The 22,249-nt window shown below is 35.3% G+C and overlaps 1 protein-coding gene across 7 annotated transcripts in view; it reads left to right on the forward strand.

The window, feature by feature from the left end:
- The window catches only part of LOC105478775 (autophagy related 5), a 137,266-nt gene that overhangs the window by 99,323 nt on the left and 15,694 nt on the right, over positions 1-22,249 (forward strand). For 4 of the 7 annotated variants that reach the window (XM_071096667.1, XM_071096666.1, XM_071096668.1 and 1 more), the window contains 2 exons: positions 2,687-2,812; positions 18,171-18,288. In XM_071096667.1, coding sequence (XP_070952768.1) covers positions 2,687-2,812; positions 18,171-18,288 — 244 coding nt within the window. Of the gene's footprint in view, positions 1-2,686; positions 2,842-18,170; positions 18,289-22,249 lie in introns of those variants that run through there. The other 3 variants (XM_011736407.2, XM_024791917.2, XM_071096669.1) reach the window with 2 other exon arrangements.

Genomic DNA, 22,249 nt, shown 5'->3' on the forward strand with positions numbered 1-22,249 from the left:
ACTGTTGTGTGCATTGATTATATTGATATTACATATTGATACAGATATTGAGATATGCATACTTGAAACCACTGAAATCTTTAGGTAAGTTGCTTCTTTTGCAGATTGATTATAGTATATTAAAATGTAATTCTCAACTTAGAAGTATAATCTAGTATAAACATTCAATTGTATTATCTGACTTTGATATCTTGCTAGCATTTTACAGAATATGTTCTGTCTTCAACAGTATGTACTTCTCAATGGTTAGCTTTTTTTAAAAAAGGCTATCAATTTAAAGGAGGGTCAATATTGGTTCAAAGAACTGCTGTTGTATTGTGGTATTGCTTAGAGGGGATAAGCAGTTTGGGAGAGGTCGCTTATCAATGGAGTGGTGAGTTTGATTATAATTAAATTAAACAAGATTGGATACACATTTGGAAACCACATTTGAGTAGACCATATGTCTATCTTGGGTGTAATCTTTTCATGAAAGTCACCCATCTGCATATATATGTTGTGACACAATTATGTGTACAACATAAGATTATAGTAGTTGTGAAATAATGTGAATCTTGAATTCATTGAGTGATTTGTATATAGTCATCTGTCAAAATCTGTGGGGGATTAATTCCAGGACCTCCCTCAGATACCAAATTCTACTGATGTTTGAGTGTCTGATATAAAATGGTGTAGTATTTGCATATAACCTATGCATACCCTCCTGTATACTTTAAATTATCTCTAGAGTACTTCCGATAGTTCATGGACATGTATACACTGTGCAAATAGTTGTTATACTGTAGTTAGGGAATGATAGCAAGAAAAAAGGCCTGTACATGTTTGGTACAGAAACATTCTCCACAGACGCAGAACCCCTGGATAGGGAGGGCTGACTGTGTTAAATATGTGGCTGTTAATGTGCATGAAATTTGGAATAGCCAAACTAATGTGTGTTATACTTATTTTTGTACTTCATTTAACCATGTTTTACATCATATTGAACTTTATAACATTTGCAAATAGAAATGACATGAAATGTAGAAAATCGACGAATGTTAAGAAACAGCTTGTTTTCAAAGCCGAAGACACACAAATCCAATGTAGTACTTACTCTTAACATTTTGTCTAAATTTTCCAAGCATAAATAAGACGAACATAGATTATTTCATGGTTATAAAACAAAATAATTTATTCTGCTCGTTTAAAATGGAAAGGAATGATATATTTCAGTAGGCCTTTCTGTCCTTGTGGTCTTTCTTCCTTTTCTCTTTTCTTTCCCTTCTTCCTTTTTTCTTTACATTTTTCTCCCACTTTTCCTCCCTCATAGAATCCTTCCTTTTCTCTGCTTCAGTAATCTAAAAAGTATTTTTACTACGTAGTAGAGCATTTCCTATTTTAAGTTTTGAAGTTTACTTTTAAAAGCAAAGCTTTACTAAAGGGAAAATACCTGTATTAACTTACATTTAAAGTTTTTTCATTATGCCGAAGGTAATTATCTGTTACTTCTAAGAAGTAAGTCATTTTCTGACTCTGTGTACATGTTTAAAGTAACTTAGAATCAGCTTGGGACAATTCTCACGTCTGCTTATGTATTGAAGCATTCATACTCTTCACTAGGTGTTCATTTTAGCTGCAGATGCTTCATATAAAACAGGGTAGAGTGGCTTTCAAAAGGATCTACACATCAAAGTGTAACTTGAACTCTGATTTTTACACTGCTTGAGGAATGCTTAATGGAGTAGAACTAACAAATTTACTTTTCGCCCAACACATTATTTTAGAGTTTTTAATCCTTTTTACCTACATGCTTTTCTAAGCCGTATCACATACAATTGAATAGTTTTGTTGCTTTAGAGTGTTTTTAAAATGTTCACGTTAAATATTGTGATTCATTTTTTCTTTAGTAAGGAAGATTTCATTTAACTGTGATTTCTGGGGAATGAGGCTGCTACTTTTGGAGCCTTAAATAAAATTATTTGAATAAAGCACCATATTTTAAGTTAGAACACCACACTCTTGCACTCTTTTCTATAGTGTGGTTGATAGTTATTCATGAGGCCATGTTTATCATCTTTATGACCTGGTTCTGAAGAGGGATTTAAAATAAGTACAGTGATTATAGCTTTTAATTACAATATACCCTCTTTTCCTAGTGAATTCTTTGAAACAGAATGCTCCTTACTCAACCCCTTACCAAAGTCTCTTTTGCATTTCTCAGATGGATAAATTGTCACCTAAATTATACAAGAAGCACATTAATATTTGATGTATACTATTTTCTTAGAACCCTGTTTAATAATCACCACTTAAGCCTGCTATATATTAAAATGTTTATACTATTTTAAAACTTCCATTGTGGAAAATAAACGTATAATTTGACTTGATGAATTGGTGGTATTATTATCTCAATCTAAAATACTGTTGGGATATGTCAGCCTACTTTGGATTCTATACACCGTTCTCTCTTCATATATTGTATTCCAAAATTTTGAATTTTTTTGTGGAGATAGGTACTTACATTGTAAATAATAGTTAAGTTCCTAGGACAGGCCATGTAAGTAATAGTGAAATAGATCTATGATATGAGTTCTGTAAACTCTAACCTGAATTTATAGCATTGTTCTTTTGTAATGCCAGATTCTAATTCAGAAATCTGTAAGAGGAAGAGTTCACTCTTACTATGGCGTTTCTCTTCCCCGTTCAGGTCATAGCAGTGTGGGTAGGAATCCAGAGGTTCCAAGCTAGTGAGGAAGAAAGTGAAGATGAGGAGTTCCTTGGCTACCCTAACTGGTGGCAAGTGTTCTGGAAAAGCTCACAAACAGTGGACACAGTGAGTCCACAATGTGGTAGCAGTTTATAGTAAGGACATTTTTAATGGTCCCATATTTGATACTTTTATTTCATATTACTCCTTATAATGAAATTATGTATTTTGGTAAACCTTTTTAAACTAGCATATTGTAATTTCAAAACTTTTCAGCTTCATTTTCAGTATCAGAATATGAATATTAAATCAGTTTTGGTGAACAGTTAAGACAAAGTTATTTAAATTCACACAGGTAACTTAAAATCACCATGTTGCTATACAACTTTTTAAGAAAAAAACTTGTAATTTTTCTGAATTGGTAAGATAGAAATGTATCTCTGATCTTTGTTGTTATGGGGTTCTTGACTCTCTTTAATTTTTTAAAAATTTGTTTTTATGAAATATTATTTTTTAAAAACCCCCAAAATGCATAAAACAGACATACAGTATGATGCATAGGTATAAATCAAACACTGATGAAGTTAGCCATCATCCCAGAATGATTCCCCCTGCCACCCATATGAGAACTTTTTTTTTTCTTTCTTTTTTTTAGAGACATGGTCTGTGTTGCCCAGGGTGGTGTGTATGATGGCTATTTATAGGTATGATCATAGTGCAGTACATCCTGGAACTCCTGGCTCAAGTGATCCTCCTGCCTCAGCTTCCCATGTAGCTAGGACTATAGCCACTATGCTCGGCAAAGGTCACCTTTTAAAGCATGCTGTTCGTTGGTTTTTAGGAATCACTGAATTCTAAGTTATACAGAGTTGTGCAGCCATTCCCATTGTAAAATTTCAGAACATTTTCACCACCCTAAAAAGAAACCCCATGCCCACTGGCAGTCACTTATATCATTCCCCCTCCCTCCAGCCCTTGGCAACTACTAGTTTATTTCTCCCTTCTGGACATTTTATGTAATTAGCATCGTATAAATATGGCCTTTTGTGTCTGGCTTCTTTTGCCTGCATATTGTTTTTAAGGTTCATTCATTTTGTAGCATATATCAATACATCATTCTTTTTATGGCCCAGTAATATTCAATTGTGTGAAGATATCACATTTAGTTTATCAATTCACCAATTGATAGACATGTAGATTGTTTCTACTTTTTGGCTATTATGAATAAAAGCTGCAGTTAATATTTATGTACAAATGTCTTGATGAACATATATTTTCATTTCTCTTGGGTAGATAGGAGTAGAATTGCTGGGTTACATGGTAATTCCATGTTTTCATGTTTAACCCTTTGGGGTATTGTCAGACTGTTTTTGAAAGCATCTGCACCATTTTACTTTTCTACCAGCAGTGTATGAGGGTTCCAGTTTGTCCATATCCTTGCCAATGCTTATTTTCTGTACTTTTAATTACAGCAATCTTAGTGGGTATGAGGGGGTATATCATTTTGGTTTTTGCTTTTTCCTAATGGCCAGTGATGCTAAGCATCTTTTCATGCATTTAACTAGCCATCCGTATTTCTTAGGAGAAATAGATTCAAATCCTTTGCTCATTTTAAAATTGGCTTATCTTTTTAAGTTTTACAGATTCTTTACATATCCTGAATACTAGCCTCTTATCAGATATGGTTTGCAAGTATTTTTTCCCAGTCTGTGGGATTTATTTTCTTGATGATGCCATTTGAAGAACAAAAGCTTTTAACTTTGATGAAGTCCAGTTTGTCTATTTTTTTCTTTGGTTGCCTGTGTTTTAGGTTGCTGTATGTAAGAAACCATTTCCTAATCCAAGGTCACGAAGGTTTCCTCTTATATTTTCTTCTAAGAATTTTATAGTTTTACTATATTACCTTTTTCGTATATTTTTAATAGTATTCAAGCGCTATGTTTTTTAAATTTGTTGATCAGATTACATAAGTGGTGAAATCTGTAAAATATTTCTCACTTTATTTGCTAACTTCTAAAAATTTCACAAGAATTTTTATGACATTTCCTTTTGATGTTACTTTAGTAGAATAAATTTTTAAAAATTATTTGTGTTAGAAACAAAATAATAAATATTCCCATGTTATAAACTTTAGCATTCACCACCAAACCCGTAGACCATGCCTTGAGCAGTGAGTGTAGGTGAGGCTCTTTGTAGAGCTCCGCTATCTCCTAGCCCAGGTTTAGAATCACTTTTCCCCTGGGTTAGACACTTAACTGGGAACAGAATTTGACTTTTGAGGTCAGCACAGCTGCTTTTACTCAGACATTTCTTCTTGCTATTTTGATTTCTTTGTTTATACTAATTAAAAGTGTTTCTTAATTATTTTATGTAAGTACACCAAAAGGATAAAACGTGTTCATATGCAGAAGTGTCCTTTGATTCTTCAAAGGAAAATAGTTTATTAATTATATTCTTCTTGTATTAGTGTTTTTAGTATGGCTTTGGGTAAAATTAGCAAAGATATTTTAAAGCTATTGTATATAATGAAATTTAAATTATACTTCCCTTGATATGATTTTTCGAATCTTTTGGGAGAAAATTTTAGAGAATTTACCTAATTATTACTAAAAATGTCAATCCTAGCACTTTTATATGAAGCTTTTTTGCCTCCTCTACTGATATAAAAATTTAAAAGCAATACAATTTGTTCTGTAAATGGGCTTATAAACAGCATCAAATTGATCTCGATCCCAAGAAAGGGAAGTAGTATTTCTCCATACCACACGTTATTCAGTCAAAGGATACGAAGAGGAAACAAAGTGTTGCCCTTTTTTGAAGAATATTTGCCCCAAGTATTTATATGACAAAGCACATTTGGCACTGTCTAGACAGAATTATAATAAGTATTACAATTTAAATAAGGCAAAGCATAAACTTCAAACCAGATTGTGGGTATAATTCTGATGGATGCTTTTATTTAATCATAGTCTCAATTAAGAAACTTCTCCTTTGGAGATTAAGTGCCCCTGACTATAATGATGACAGCTTTTCAGATGTTAATTATTATTTTTTAGTGTTGTCAAGAATATTAAAAGTGGGCTTTAGACTCTCATAGCATAAGTACAGAAAGTGCTTATTTTCAACTCTCCTATTTCCCTACATAAAGGACAAAAGTAGTCTGATAAGTGTCACAGACTCCCACCCACTCCCCTCTCTGTTCCCCCTCTTTCTACCACCAAAAGAGTGTTTACTGTAAAGCTCTAAAAGCATTCATTTGGAAATGGTCTGTTCTTTTTATTTAATGAGGTATTATAGTTGTGTATATTCTTAAGCTAATTTTAATGAGTCTTCTTTTGAAAACCATGTGATGCAAAATTTGATATGCATGAATATATCTTAAGCCAAATATGCATGGGACAGTTGAAGCAGATACCATGTGTCATTGTTGGTAAAGTCTGGCAGCATATCCTGTGTAAACCCCTGTTTTCTTTTTCTTTGTGCCACATAATATTTATTCTAATTAACAAGACTTCAAAGGGAGCTGAAGTTAGAATACCAATTATTTTTTATTCTCTCTGTAATGGGTTCTGTAATGACTAAATACTGTTACGTTTCTTTGGTTCTACATTTCACAATGGTTTAAGAGAGGAATGAAAAGAACTAGTCATTGTTAAGCACCTGTTACATTAGATATTTCATGTATCTCATCTTATTTAATTATTACATCAATTGTTCAAAGGTAAGTTTTCCTCATTTTTCAGATTCAGAAACAAGACTTCCAGAGGTTGAGGTAATTTGCTCTAGATACACAGTACGTTGTTGGGAGTTGGGATTCCAACCAAACCTTTGTTATTTCCGCTACATTTGACATTCCAAGCTCTACATGCTATGGCCCTTAGTCCACTTTTCTCTCCTTATCCACTGATTTATCAGAAGTACCATTATATTCAGTCTGCCCTCTGAATACTCAAATGACTTTATCTCTTTCTGTATTAAAAAAATATATATGTATTTCAAGCTGGAAGCTTGAAGACCTTTTATATTCCCTCCTTTATTTTTATCTTCTTTTGAAACTCCCTACTGTTGTAATATTTTACTTTCTACCACAATTAGCATATTTTACTTTGTACCTACTGGTATAGCTTCCACTCTTAGAAAATGAAATTAACCAGTTTGGATTGTTTTGGTTTTGCTCTAAATGCCAGTAAGTCCAGAGTTAAAATTTGTGCTCAAGCTGTATAATTTTTTTCATAGTGCTTTGTACATATTTCTGTTATCACATAACACTGTATTATAGTTATTTGTTTGCATGTTATTTATCTTTGTATCCATTAGCATAGTGATACCCTGATAAATACATAGTAAATATGTAATGAATGAAGATTTCTGATAAAATTTATTCCTGCCTTCTGGTCATTACTTAGAGATCCTGTACTTGAGTACTACTATTAAGATAATTCTATCCAAGCTACTTATATGTTAGTCGTAGTAGTTGTTGTTGTTGTACCTATGCTTTTGTTAAACATAGGTAAAACCAAAGCTTTTTTTAAACATAGGAAGTAAAAACAATATTATTTGTCGTAATTTGTTTATATCATTGTAGTGCCTGTTACCACTATTACTCAAATAGCAGCTACTTGATTCTCTAAAGTAATGTACAAAAGTATGTTTGGGGTTTTTTTGTTTTTGCTAAAGATCTATAAGAAAAGTTTTATTGCTATTCATCTTTGTCACCATTTCAGCAATGAAGCTTCACTAATATTTAATTTATTATGTAATATTTTCAAAAATAGTAAGTTTGGTTCATTATTTCAAAATTGTGTGTCAAGTGAAAATACACTGATTTGATGGCCCTAGTAGTTGCCAATAGGGTTTTTTTGTTTTTTGTTTGTTTGCTTGTTTTGTTTTTTAATATACGGAGTCTCGCTCTGTTGCCAGGCTGGAGTGCAGTGGCACAGTCTCAGCTCACTGCAACCTCCCCCTCCCATGATCAAGCGATTCTCCTGCCTCAGCCTCCCTAGTAGCTGGGATTACAGGCATCCGCCACAGCGCCTGGTTAATTTTTGTATTTTTATTAGAGATAGTGTTTCACCATATTGGCCAGGCTGGTCTCGAACTCCTGACCTCAGGTGATCCGCCTGCCTCAGCCTCCCAAAGTGCTGGGGTTACAGGCATGAGCCACTGTGCCCGGCCATCCAATGGGGTTTTTAATTTTGGAAGGTAGCTTTTGGGCATGAACAGGCATACTTATAGTTAGTTGTGTTTTATTAGAGTTATAAATTGTAAAATCTAGTTTTTCTAAAATGCCTTTTCAGTTCAATTAATGCTACTTATAAATTTAGTAATTGTTGTACAAAAATGAGAGCAGTCTTTTTCACTTCTTGATATTTTCAGAGTCCATCCCTTTTCTGGATTTAATTCTTAAATAACACATAGTACTACTTATATAGTTGGGCAAACCTAATTATGTTCTTGATTAATCTATAAATGAACTTTGCTAATTCCAGTTATAGTTTAGTATAGCTGATTTTTTAAGCACCTGCAAATATAACAAGTGAAATCCTGTGATATACTTAAGCAACCCTTGTAAATCAAATAAATTTTACTTATAAATGTAGTAAATCACCATCCTGTTTCAAAAGACTTAAAAACAAAGCACACACACAAAGTAGATCATGAATGAAAACTTGTTGCTATACCTTGAAAAATACAACATACATAAATTATCAATATCATATCTGTTTCTTCAGCTCAACCAAGAAGACTAGAATGTCCATCTAAGCCTCACTGGGGCAAATGATATTATGCATTCAGTTTACAGTGATTCGGGTCTTTGGGAGATCCTGAGAAGTCAGGCTGGAGTGCAGTGACATGATCTCAGCTCACTGCAACCTTTGCCTCCCAGGTTCAAGCGATTCTCCTGCCTCAGCCTCCTGTGTACCTGGGACTACAGGTGCACGCCACCACGCCCAGCTAATTTTCTTTATTTTTAGTAGAGATGAGGTTTCGCCATGTTGGCCAGGCTGGTCTCGAACTCCCGACCTTATGATCCATCCACCTTAGCTTCCCAAAGTGCTGGGATTACAGGCGTGAGCCACCACGCCCGGCCTGTCCAAACTCTTTTTAAATAAACTTGAGCCCCTTGTCATCATTACGTTCTGCCTGCTGTGTCCATAGGAGACTCCCCCAGCACCTCCATCCCTGCTTACCTTTTAGTTAAGTCCATTTTAAGTTTTACAACCCAGTGCATTGTGCATCTACTGGGCATCTATTAAGTTTCACCCCTTTGTTTTTTTTATGTTTTTCTCTTTCATAAGTTTTTATCACTTTGTTTCAGTGAATAGAATCTCCTTTTACTCTGATGGTGTTCTTCCTCCTCTTTATGGACATTGACTCCATAGTCAGTGACCCAGATATATACCCTTCTAGCATAAATGGTCGTTTTTAATAAACCAACATTTCTAATTCTTAATGTGTGTAAATACAATTTGTATGACCAAAACAACAAGACTAGCACTAGTAATAACATAGTGACAGGGTTGACTACAAGAATAGTGTATGTTATTATAATCCTTATTTTTTTTTGACAACTCAATACAGAATACATATTAGAATTCAGTAAAGTTCTGTTGAGAGTCAAGTCACATTTAAAAAGAACAATTATAACACTCATTGAGCATTCAGTATGTGCTAGATATTGTTCTAAATGCTTTATATGAATTAGTTGTATAACCTTCACAAAAAATCCTTTGAGGTATATACTGTTAATATCCTCATTTTACAGATGAAACAATTGACACACAAGTAACACAAGAAGGTTTAAGTATTTGCCTAGGGTCACCCAGGTACTAATTGACAGAGCTGGGATTGGAACCATAAGCTGAATCCAATGTTATCAGGTGCCATCAGAGCTAGAATATGTGTCTTCTGACTGACTTTAAATATCATGCTCTTATTACTGTACCAGGCTATAAATTATTTGAAATACGAAGGGTCAGTTTTGGAAATAGATGTTTGTGATTAGGAAATATCAAGAGTAAAAGACTCTAGTGCGTTTCTTACTATAACTGCCATTATTAGTAGCTTCTTAGACTACATTCATTTTCATACTTTTTAAAGGATTTTCGTTATGTACTTGGTGATTTTAATTCTGATGTGTTTCTTATAAGATTTATACATTGTAATAATTGCTTTTGCTGTGTTATAGTATATATTATCTGCCTTTTAAAGATCTCCAACATTATAAACATTACTTTTGTTTTGAGCTTTAATTGACCGTGTTCTGGATTTTTCAGCCAGGATGGAGAAAACATTTCATCAGAATCACCTAAGGGGCTTTTCCTGCTACCTGAGTCTTGAGTCCCCACCTTTCCTCACTCATTTGTGTTGAGAGTCACTGCCCAACTGAGCAACTGTTATTGATGTAAATTTTGTTATGGCCTTCAGATGTGTCAGAGTAGGTTGAAAGGTTGAAAGTCAGTGTTGTAGACCGTACTTCTCAAACTTTAAACATGAATCACTTGGAAATCTTGTTAAAATGCAGATTCCAATTCAGGAATTCCAATATGTGGCCTGAGAATCTGCATTTTAATAAGATCCAGGTGATAACCAAGATGCTATAGGTCCTCAGAGCACACTTGGATTAACAAAGCTCTAGACTAGTTGTTTTGGATTTTTTTTTTTTTTTTTTTTTTGAGACGGAGTCTCGCTGTGTATCCCAGGCTGGAGTGCAGTGGCCGGATCTCAGCTCACTGCAAGCTCTGCCTCCCGGGTTCACGCCATTCTCCGGCCTCAGCCTCCTGAGTAGCTGGGACTACAGGCGCCCGCCACCTCGCCCGGCTAGTTTTTTTTTTTTGTATTTCTTAGTAGAGACGGGGTTTCACCGTGTTAGCCAGGATGGTCTCGATCTCCTGACCTCGTGATCCGCCCATCTCGGCCTCCCAAAGTGCTGGGATTACAGGCTTGAGCCACCGCGCCCGGCCTGTTTTGGATTTTTTAAAAAGTTTTTTATTTTGAGATGATTACAGATTCACATGCAATTGTAAGAAATAATACAGAAAGATCTACATACCCTTCATCTAGTTTCCCCCAATTCTAACATCTTGCATAATTATAGTACAGTATCACAACCAGGAAATTGTATTAATATAATCCACAAACATTACTGAGATTTCCTTAGTTTTACATATACTGTGTGTGTGTATTTGGTTCTATGCAATCTTAGCACTTATGTAGATTCACCCTATATTCAAAATATAGCCCCTTTTCAACACAGGGATCTCTTAGGCTACCCTGTTATAGCCACAGCCACCTACCTTACTTCATGAACTCTTCCCTAACCTCTGACAACTACTAATTTGTTTTCCATTTCCAAAGTTTTTGTCATTTCACTAATATCAGTGGAGTCATGCAGCGTGTAACCTTTTGAGATCGACTTTTTTCATGTAACATAATTCCCTTGAGATCTATCCACGTCATTGCATATACCAGTAGTTTGTTCCTTTTTATTGCTAAGTAGTATTCCATGGGACAGACGTATTACAGTCAGTTTATAAGCATTCACCTGCTTTAATGGGTAACCCTGGGATTGCTTACCGGTTTTGACTCTTACAAATAAAACAGCTATGAACGTTCATGTACCAGTTTTTTGGAGAAGACATTTTTATTTCTCTGGGACTATTCAAGAGTGTAATTACTTGGTCATATGGTAAGTGCATGTTTAGTTTTGTAAGAAACTGCCATACTCCTTTCCTGAGGGACTGTACTATTTTACATTTGTACCATCAATGTGTGAAGGACTATTTTTCCACATGCTTACCAGCATTTGGTGTTACCACTAATTTTTATTTTGGATATTTTGGTAGGTGTGTAGTGATATCACATTGTGGTTTTAATTTGCATTTTCTTAATGGCTAATGATGTGTGAGATATATTTTCATGTGCTTATTTGCCACCTATATATTCTCTTTGGTAAAATGTCTGTTTATTTCTTTTGCCCATTTTCTAACTGGATTATTTGCTTTTTTTTAAACTGTTGCATTTTGGGAGGGAGTTCTTATATATTATAGACACAAGACCTTTCTTGGAGATCAGGTTTGCAAATATTTCCCCCAGCCCGCAGCTTATGTTTTCATTCTCTTCACAGGATCTTTTGCAGAGCAAAAGCTTTGCTGTTGTTGCTGTTTAATTTTGATTAAGTCTATTTATTAGTATTCCCTTTTATGGGTCATGCCTTTAGTGTTAAGTTCTAGGCTGATTTGGAAAGTAGTGTTAAAATGACTTTACCTTTTTTTTTTCCCTTGCTATATAGAAAAACATTAAAACATAAACTTCTGAATTTCGTGATTCTGGACTTTTTAGCTTACAAACAAGTTTATGGTAAATGAATGAAACTAAAAGGAAATAAAACCTTGAGTCAACACAGTTTGGATAGTATTAAATTAAACTATGCGTTACAGTGTACTAAAACTAGTGGACCTGGTGATGATATGTTTTAAGTTACAAATTGTTATGTGTCAGAATTGTGTTGTGCATTTTATTATCTGAAAAACTGTATAACGTAGGTATTATCTCCATTTATACATATACATGTGTGTTTACACATATGTATATATTCCTGTTTTGCAGTTGAAAAAACTGAGGTTCAGGAAAGATAGGTAATTGTGCCCATGGTCCCATAATGAATGACAGAAACAGGACTTGAATCCAATACTCTTTTTTTTTGAGACAGTCTCACTCTGTCACCCAGGCTAGAGTGCAGTGGCGCAATTTTGGCTCACTGCAACTTCTGCCCTTTGGGTTCAAGCGATTCTCCTGCCTCAGCCTCCCGAGTAGCTGGGATTACAGGCACATGCCACCATGCCTGACTAATTTTTGTATTTTTAGTAGAGACCAGGTTTCACCATATTAGCCGGGCTGGTTTTGAACTCCTGACCTCGTGATCTGCCTGCCTCAGCCTCCCAAAGTGCTGGAATTACAGGCATAAGCCACCACCCCCAACTGAATCTAATGCTTTTTAACAACTGCCTGGCATGTTTTGTTGCAGCACGTAACTGTATATAACTCAAAGGACTCAAACCTGATTTAAGTTTGTGATGATTGTGCTTGTTACTCTTGAAGTCCATACATTGTCTGATTTTATTGGTTAACCTATTGGTTCTACTGGCTATATTTGAAACAGAGACTTTTTCTTTGCATTTCATTTCTTTTTTTTTGTTTTTTTGTTTTTGAAACAGGGTCTTGCTCTGTTGTACAGTGGTGTGAATGGGCTTATTGCAGTCTTGACCCCTTGGTCTCAAGCATTCCTCTGGCCTCTGCCCCCTACCCCCCCCCCACCCCCAAGTAGTTGGGACTGCAGGTGCACTCCATCACACCTGGAGAGTTTTTTTTTACATTTTGATGAGATGAGGTCTCTCTGTGTTGCCCAGGGGAGTCTCAAACTCATGGACTCAAACTCTCCTCCCACCTTGGTCTCCTGAAGTGCTAAGATTACAGGCATGAGCCACCATTTACAATATAGCTGTAACACTACATTATTTATAAGAATTTTAAGTTTTACATTTGAACTATTTAAGAAAATACATAAGGTTTGCCAAAATTTTTACAAGCTTCGTTTTTCTGCTTTTCTTCAATATATCTCTGAGCTGTATCAACACCGTAAATTTCCCATATAAGAAAAAGTGATTGATGTGTTGGTGAAGGCACATGAGTAGAGGAGAGATGGGAGCAGCCAGCCATTACCACCTCAGTTTTCCATTTCATTTGGTGTTAAGAAATGACTAACATACATTTGAAAAAGTAACAAGGACAGTTTCAAAGGTGACTTACATCATGTTATTTCTCATGAGAGTAACACTGTTTCTTGGAAGTTATTGAAATACTTTGCATATTTACAAATATGTGGCAAGGTCAGGTATTGTGGTATATTCCTGTTTGCAGTGGCTTTCTTGTCTGTCAACCTAAGATTTAGATTGCATTGAATATTGTTAGTCTTGTCTAATTTTATATATACTAAATCAGCGTTTACAGAATTCCTATTTGTGGAGATTTAAAAATATTTCTCAGTATAATTTAGTCTTCTCTGCAGAGCTCTAACACAGGGCTAATGAGAACTGTTGAAAAGTTTGCAGGAATGTGTCCTCCATTCCCATCGCCCTTAAGAACCTCTGCACTTGAATGCATGATCTGTGGGAGCTTTCATTTTAAGCGTAATTGTCTTAGTCCATTTGGGCTGCTATAACAAAATATCTTAGACTAAGTAATTTTTATTATTATTATTTTTTGAGACAGTTTCGCTCTTGTTGCCCAGGCTGGAGTTCAATGGCATGATCTTGACTCACTGCAACCTCTGCCTTCTGGCTTCAAGTGATTCTCCTGCTTCAGCCTCCTGAGTAGCTGGGATTACAGGCGCCCACAACCATGCCCAGCTAATTTTCTGTATTTTTAGTAGAGATGGGGTTTCACCATGTTGGGCAGGCTGGTCTCGATCTCCTGACCTCAGGTGATCCACCACACCAGGCCTAGACTGGATAATGTATAAACAACAGAAAATTATTTCTCACAGTTCTGGAGGCTGGGAAGTCAGAGAGCAAGGCTTCAGCAGATTCAGTGTCTGGTGAGGACTGCTGTCTGCTTCAGAGTTAGCACTGGTTGCTGCACTGCCCACCCCCCCGGTCCCCACCCCACATGGCACAAGGGGCAAAGGGCTTACAAGCTCCCTGGGGCCTCTTTTATAAGTACATTGATCCCATTCGTGAGGACTCTGCCCTCCTGACCTAATTACCTCTCAAAAGCTTCACCTCTTAATACTGCCATGGTGAGGAATAGGTTTCAGCAGGAATTTTGAAGGGATGCAAACATTCAGATGACAGAAGTAACTAACTCCCCAAATTGAGTATTTTTTTGTAGTCCTGATTGACTTAGGTACTTAATTGCTATTTACTGGCACACTAAATTTTTAAGAATAAGAATATTACGTTTTTAAAGGCACTGTATAATAAATATTAAACAGAAAATGTTCATCAGATTTTTGGTTGGGGTATATTGAGTTTTTGTCTTTTAAAATAAGATTTTCATTAAATGAGAAACAACACGTTGCTGAGCGTTTTCTTGGTTACCATTCTACAGCATTTAGCTACCCTATGTAATAGCACTGGGACTTTCTCCCCACTAAGCAAATACCTCATCATAAAAGATCATTGAAGGTTATATTCCTTTATAATACTTGCTCAGATTTAGGAAAGAGTGGGAAAAAAGAGAGATACATAAAAATAACAGGATATTTCTCCAGTAGTGAGGTTAGAGGAGAATTTCTGTTTTTTAATATGTAACCAAGACTAGTTGGCCTTTCCTGTTTAGCATTTTTTTCAGGTAATTTTTAATTTTTTAGTTTTAATTTTTATGGATACATAATAGTTGCAATTATTTATGGGGTACATGTAATCTTTTGCTATAAGCATGCAATGTGCAATGATCAAATGAGGATATTCACCACCTCAAGCATTTATTATTCCTTTGTGTTAGAAATATTCCAGGTAATTTCATTACAGCAAAGCCACCTCGCATTTCGTACATTAATTAGGATATGAATGAGAGCTCCAACTTGTTGAAAAGATTCCTTTGACTTTGTTGTTTTCAGGTCGGACTGTGGGAGGTACCTTCTGACTTTTTTCTTTAAGTTGTGGGTATATTCCTGGTCTCTTCCTTTTCCACTGCACCAGCTCCAGTTGTCTTCACATAAGCTTGCTGTATTCAGTCAGCCTCTCACCAGTCATTCTTGATTTTGCTTCATAACCAACTCATCATACACAGCACTGCTTTCCATTAATCGTCAGAAAAAGCCTTTCGCCAACATTACTTCCTTTGCTAAAAAGCATTAAAAGCTTCTTCATGGCCTGAAGATCAAAAACCCTGAGTGAGGGATGACTATTTTAAATTATCACTACAGTTCCCTATTCATTTCTTTTCTTCTCTGAACTCCCCAACCTTATTATCTTTACACAGTTAATCACTTGATTATGCATGATACTGTTCTTCGTTTCAACTTGTATGAGAAAGTATGGCTTTTTAAATTGAGGGATGTATTAGTCTGTTTTCACTCTGCTATAAAGAAATATCTGAGACTGGATCATTTATAAAGGCAAAAGGTTTAACTGACTCACTTTTCCGTGTGGCTTGTGGAGGCCTCAGGAAACTTAAAATCATGGTAGAAAGGGAAGCAGGCACCTTCACAAGGCGGCAGGAAAGAGAGATGAGAGTGCAGGAAAAACTGCCACTTTTAAAACCATCAAATCTCATGAGAATTCACTAGTATCACGAGAACAGCATGAGGAAAACCACCCACATGACCCGGTCACCTCCTTCCCTCGACACATGGATTACATGTCCCTCCCTACACAGGTGGGGATTACAGTTTGAGATGAGATTTGGTGGGGACACAGAACCAACACATATCAAAGGATATCAGTCATATTTTTAAAAATAATTCGTAGAGTTCAAATAGTGAAGTGAATTGAATCATATTGAGTGCATATTATCAAGATTTTTTAAAAATTACAGTTTATTTTCATACTTGTCACAAACACTCAAATATATTATTGGAGTACTATTTCAAAATACTATGTATTCAGTGAATACATAAGCATAGAACTAGGAAAGGCAGCTCACATGCTTATATGTTTATTTTTTCTATTTTTATTTATTTATGTTTTCTTTTTGTATTGTGCTTTAAGTTCTGGGATGCGTGTGCAGAATGTACAGGTTTGTTACATAGATACACACGTGCCATGGTGGTTTGCTGGACCCATCAGCCCCTCATCTACATTAGGTATTTCTTCTAATGCTATCCCTCCCGTAGCCCCCTACTCCCCGACAGGCCCTGGTGTGTGATGTTCCCCTCCCTGTGTCCATATGTTTCATTGTTCAACTCCCAGTTATGAGTGAGAACACGAGGTGTTTGGTTTTCTGTTCCTGTGTTAGTTTGCTGAGAATAATAGTTTCCCACTTTATCCATGTCTATTTCTTTTTAAACCAAATCTCTAACAGTTGTGTCAAAGATGTTGAGGTATATTTCTGTCATTAAAAGACAAAAACAAAAACTTGTCTCTAATGCCTAAGTGTTTGAAATCATATTCTTATAAAATATGAGGCAGCCTGGGCAACATAGTGAGACCCGCCCCCCCCCCCCCCCCCCCCCGAACAGAAAATTAAAAAATTAGCTGAGCATGGTGACTCACACATACAGTCCCGGCTACTCTGGAGGCTTAGGTGGAGAATTGCAACATGGGGGTTGCGCCACTGCAGTTCAGCCTGGGTGACAGAGTGAAACCTTGTCTCAAAAAACAAACTCTCTCTCTCTCTCTCTCTCTCTATATGACATTTCTCTGTTCTTGTTAAGTTTTAATGATTTTTCATCTCAGAAAGCTTAAAATTTACCATCTTAAAGTGAAATAACAGTTAAGAGGGAGAGAGGAGGTAAAAATGCTTTTATTCTCTTTAACGTTTATTTATTTACTCTGTGGTTGGCACAGTTGCTCATTTATTTCCACAACAAACTCAAGAGATATGGAATGTCCCAAATTAGGAGATAAAGGAAACTGGGTACAAGATCATAGATCTTGCAAACAGTAGTGCTCTTCATAGACACTGGCTGATTTCAGAGCCTCTGTACTCTGTCATGATAAAGCCTCCATCATCACTAAGGACATTTAGTAAATGAAACAATTTTAAAAGTGAGTAAAACAATGAGATTATTAGCAGTAAATTATGGTGTAGTGCTACTAACAGTTTTTGTCAGATGAAATGGCTGCATCTGCTATTTTGGAAACCGTGAAACCTATCGAAAAGTTGAAATAAAGTACTAAAATCATACACCCTGTACCTAGATTCAGCATTAGTTAATATTTTTTTATTTTTGCTTTGTCTTCACACACACACACACCCCCCCCACAACTCACTCTCTCTCTCACTTGAACATGAATTTCTTTAAAATAAGGATTGTCCTTATTATACCTATGAAATTTGACATTAACTCAATAATATTATCAGTTGTCCATTCTGTATTTCCCCATTTATCCCAAAACTGTGTTTTATAGTTGGATTTCTAAAAAATTTCCTTCTTCAATTCAGTATTCAGCCAGGGTTTCTGTTTTGTCTTTGCTTTGTTAGTCTCTTTTAGAGATGCTGAGAAGAAATGCTTTCATTGGTATCTTTTTGTGTTGTTTGCTTTTTAATCCCTTGAAGTTTTTGAAGGGTTCCAACCAGTTATCTTTAGAACGTCCCACCCAACTTTGAATTTGTCTGCTTGTTTCCTCAGAATTAGATTCACCGGAATTTATCATGTTAAACATTTTTCACAGTGATATCACATCTGTGATGTTGTATAATTCTGCTAACACCGTATCAAAAGGCACCTAATGCCAACATAAAGTTTATGATATATAAATTTGTAATTGGCAGCAACAAAGACTTAATTGCTTGACTTATTTTTTCATTTTTCAAATAGACAACGACTGAAAGACCTTTCATTCAGAAGCTGTTTCGTCCTGTGGCTGCAGATGGACAGTTGCACACACTAGGAGATCTTCTCAAAGAAGTTTGTCCTTCTGCTGTTGATCCTGAAGGTAATACAATGAGCAACATTAAAACATTTCTTTCATTTTCTGTTACTGAAGTAAAATAAGCATTCCACATTTATAAATAACAGGTTATTTCAGGAAGATATTTTCGTATCTTATGGTAAAAAGTCTTTTCAAACAGAAGCACTTAATATTTAATATATTATTTTGTAAATTATTGACTAACAAAACGAGGACTCGACTCTCTGGCAAAATAGAATAAATACAGTTTTTAAATCACCCTCTTAGCACATCTCTGGTACTCTGGTTTTTAATTTATGGATTCAGTTCTGATAAATACTACTTTTAATCTTGCATTTTGTTTATTAACTTTAAAGAAGTCAGAAATGGTAAAAATAATTTTCTTATTTTTGATATTTGAAAGTCGGTAATACTGAATAATTGATGAGTATTTTATTTGAATTTTCTACTACTTTCTACTTTTTCTTTTTTAGTTAACCTTGTTCTTTTAGGCTTTGACAATCTACAGGTTCATTCAAAAACTTGATCTGTTTCATGGCCCTAATTTTGTAACTTAGGTTAAGGGTGTTTTCCTGCACGCAGGGGACAAATTTTAAAATTGCTGAAATCTGTTTTTCTTTATTACAACATACAGAACACCAAGAAAATGCAGAAAAAATAAAACAGTGCCCATAATCCATTAACTGATAGAGACCACTGTTGACAGACAGACAGACACACACACACACACACACACACACACACACACACACACTTGAATACATGAGATATACATATGTGTTTAATACAGTTGGCCCTTCATATCCATGGGCTCCACATCATGCCCACAGCAGATAAAAAATATTTGGGAGAGAAAATGGATGATTATGTCTGTACTGAAGATAAACAGACTTTTTTTTTTCTTGTTATTGTTCCCTAAACAATACAGTACAAGTATTTATATCGATTTAGATTGCATTAAATATTACAAGTAATCTAGAGATGAATGATTTAAAGCATACATGTGCATAGGTTATATGCAAATATTATGCCATTCTGTATAAGGGACTTGAGCATCAGTAGATTTTGGTATCCTCAGCGATCCTTGAACCAATCCTTCATGAATACCAAATGACCACATTGTGTGTGTGTGTGTGTGTGTGTGTGTGTGTGTGTGTGTGTGTGTGCGCGCGCGTGCGTGTGTAAAATGTCCTGCTGCTCTTGAATCCCAGCCCTATTAATACTTACTAAACTATAGGGGAAATTTTCAGTGGCATATTACAGTATTGACATAAAAATTGCATAGAGTTATATTTATTATATAACAGAATTTTTTTAAAAACTTTAAAGCCATGAAGGAAAGAGGTAATGAATTAGTATATATGAAGGTAATACTTTAACAGATAATGCTTCTTATGAATGTATTCTGAATTGGAGGAATGCAGTATTACTTGCATGACATATACCACACAGTTCATGAAGAATGATGCATCTAAGGAAATCGTTTGCCTAAGTAGTAGAATTAGAAACAGTGGGTTTGGGGGTAATGTTGTAGTATTCCAGCCTAAATGACTAAGCAAAGAATATGGAGCCCAAAATATGTGTCATTCAGCCTGAGAATGTTGCGATTTTCCTTAGTCAAGTATGCTTGCCTATACTAGCATTCCTACATGTATATAACGCTTTAAAAATGAACAGAGATTCAATAGGAAGGGGAAGGGCATCTAAAATAATACACCAATACCAGAAGGGATTGAAGGAAGAGACCACTGACTGCTACCCAAAATTATTAAAACTGAACAGGGTTTAAGAGGTTATAAATACATTTTATAAAGTCTTCCTTGAACTTTACTAGCCTTTATAGTAAGGTTTCTGATGATGTCTTACACATATCCATGTATCTCTAGTGCTGGGGTAAATGTTTGCTAAACAATCCAGTTACTGAATTCTTTCTATCATTACCATGAAACATATTATTTACGATCATTAAATCATGGAGCAATTAACATTAAGTTGATTATAATACTATCTTAGAATTCAAATCCATCTTTTCTACTGTGTAATTTTAGCTTTCAATAAGAGTTTTAGTTAAATAATTTTTTTATAATTTAATGATTTTTTAGTAAATTTATAGAGTTGTGCAACCATCACCACAATTTGGTTTTTGGAACATTTCCATCTCCTTGTACTTCCTTGTAGCTAATCTCTGCTCCACTGCCAGCTATAAACAACCACTGGTCTGCTTTCTATCTCTATAACTTGCCTATTTGGATATTTCACATATATTGAATCATACAACATAGAGTCTTTTGCAACTATGTTTTTCCACTTAACATTATGTATTTGAGTTGCATCGATATTGAAGCAAGTGTCCATAGTTTGTTCCTTTTTATTGGTGACTAATACTCCATTGGGGAGATACGTCACATTTTGGTTCTCCCTGAACCAGCTGATGGGTGTTTGGACTGTTTCCAGCTTTTCACCTTTATAAACAGAGCTGCTAGGAACATTCAAATATGGGTCTTTTTGTGGACGTTTGTTTTCATTTTTCTTGGGTAGCTTCCTAGGAGTGGAGTGACAAGGTCATATAGCAAGTTTATTTTTTATTTTAAAAGAAACTGCTAACCTTTTCCAAAGTGACTGTACCATTTTACAGTCTTACCAGCAGTGTGTAAGAATTCCAGTTTCTCCACATTCTCACTCACATATATTACCATCCTAGTGGTATCTCATGATGATTTTAATTCTCATTTTTCTAATTACTAATGGTATTGAACACGTTTTCATGTGCTTATTATAATTTGTAGATCTCTTTGATGAAGTGTCTATTCAAATCCTTTTCTTGTTTTTTTCATGGATTATTTCCTTATTACTGAGTTTTGAGCATTATTTATATATTCTGGATACAAGTTCTTTATCAGACATACAATTTGCAGATATTTTCTCCTACTCTGTGACTTGCCTTCATTTTCTTTCTCTCTTTCTCTCTCTCTTTTTTTTTTTTTTCCCCAGACAGGGTCTCACTCTGTCGCTCAGGCTGGAGCGCAGTGGTACGATCTTGGCTAACTGCAACCTCTACCTCCGAGTTCAAGTGATTCTTGTGACTCAGCCTCCCTAGTAGCTGGGATTACAGGTGCCTGCCACAATGCCCGGCTAATTTTTGTATTTTTGGTAGAGACAGGGTTTCACTAGGTTGGCCAGACTGGTCTCGAACTCCTGACCACAGGGGGTTCAACCGCCTCAGCCTCCCAAAGTGCTGGGATTACAAGTGTGAGCCACCACACCCAACCTTGTCTTCATTTTCTTTTGAAGGATAAAAGCATTTAATTTTGGTGAATTCCTATCACGTTTTTTTTTAATGGATTGTGTTCAGTTAAATAATTAAAACTTTTTCTCTTATAGACAATACATTTACATATTTTAAACATCAAAGCATATATAAAGGAATTTAGTAAAAAGTCTCTTTCCTAACTGCTGCTCACCAAACTCTAACCTAGTTCCCTTTTCTAGAGACAACCAGTGTTGCCATTTTCCTGTATATCTTTAGAGACAGTTAAGTAAACTTTTTATTTTTGAACTCAAGCTACATAAATTTTGACTAAGTAACTCATAACTTCTGAGAAATTCCTAGAAATTCAAGAATAAGCTTACTTTTTTAGTTCATTTTCTCTGTGTTATAAGGTGGTTTGTTTTTGATCTATTTAATGTCTATTTTTCTGTGTTTTTGAGGATTTTGGAATATAGATGAGTTATTTTCGTTTGAAGTGTAATTAAAAAGTTAATAGTTTTTATTGCTGATAGAGATACACCCCATAAACCTCTTTCCTGTCCATGGCAACGTTGGCTTTCAGTTACTCAGTTCTCTGTATTGTGTTTTTTCCCTTTCTGAGTACTTTGTAATAGTACTTTAAAGAACATTAAAAAAACTAGATGCTGTCTTAGTCTGTTTGTGTTGCTATAAAGAAATACCTGAGGCTGGGTAATTTATAAAGAAAAAAGGTTTATT

The sequence above is a fragment of the Macaca nemestrina genome, chromosome 5 (genome assembly GCF_043159975.1).
Source record: "Macaca nemestrina isolate mMacNem1 chromosome 5, mMacNem.hap1, whole genome shotgun sequence".
NCBI lineage: Eukaryota > Metazoa > Chordata > Mammalia > Primates > Cercopithecidae > Macaca > Macaca nemestrina.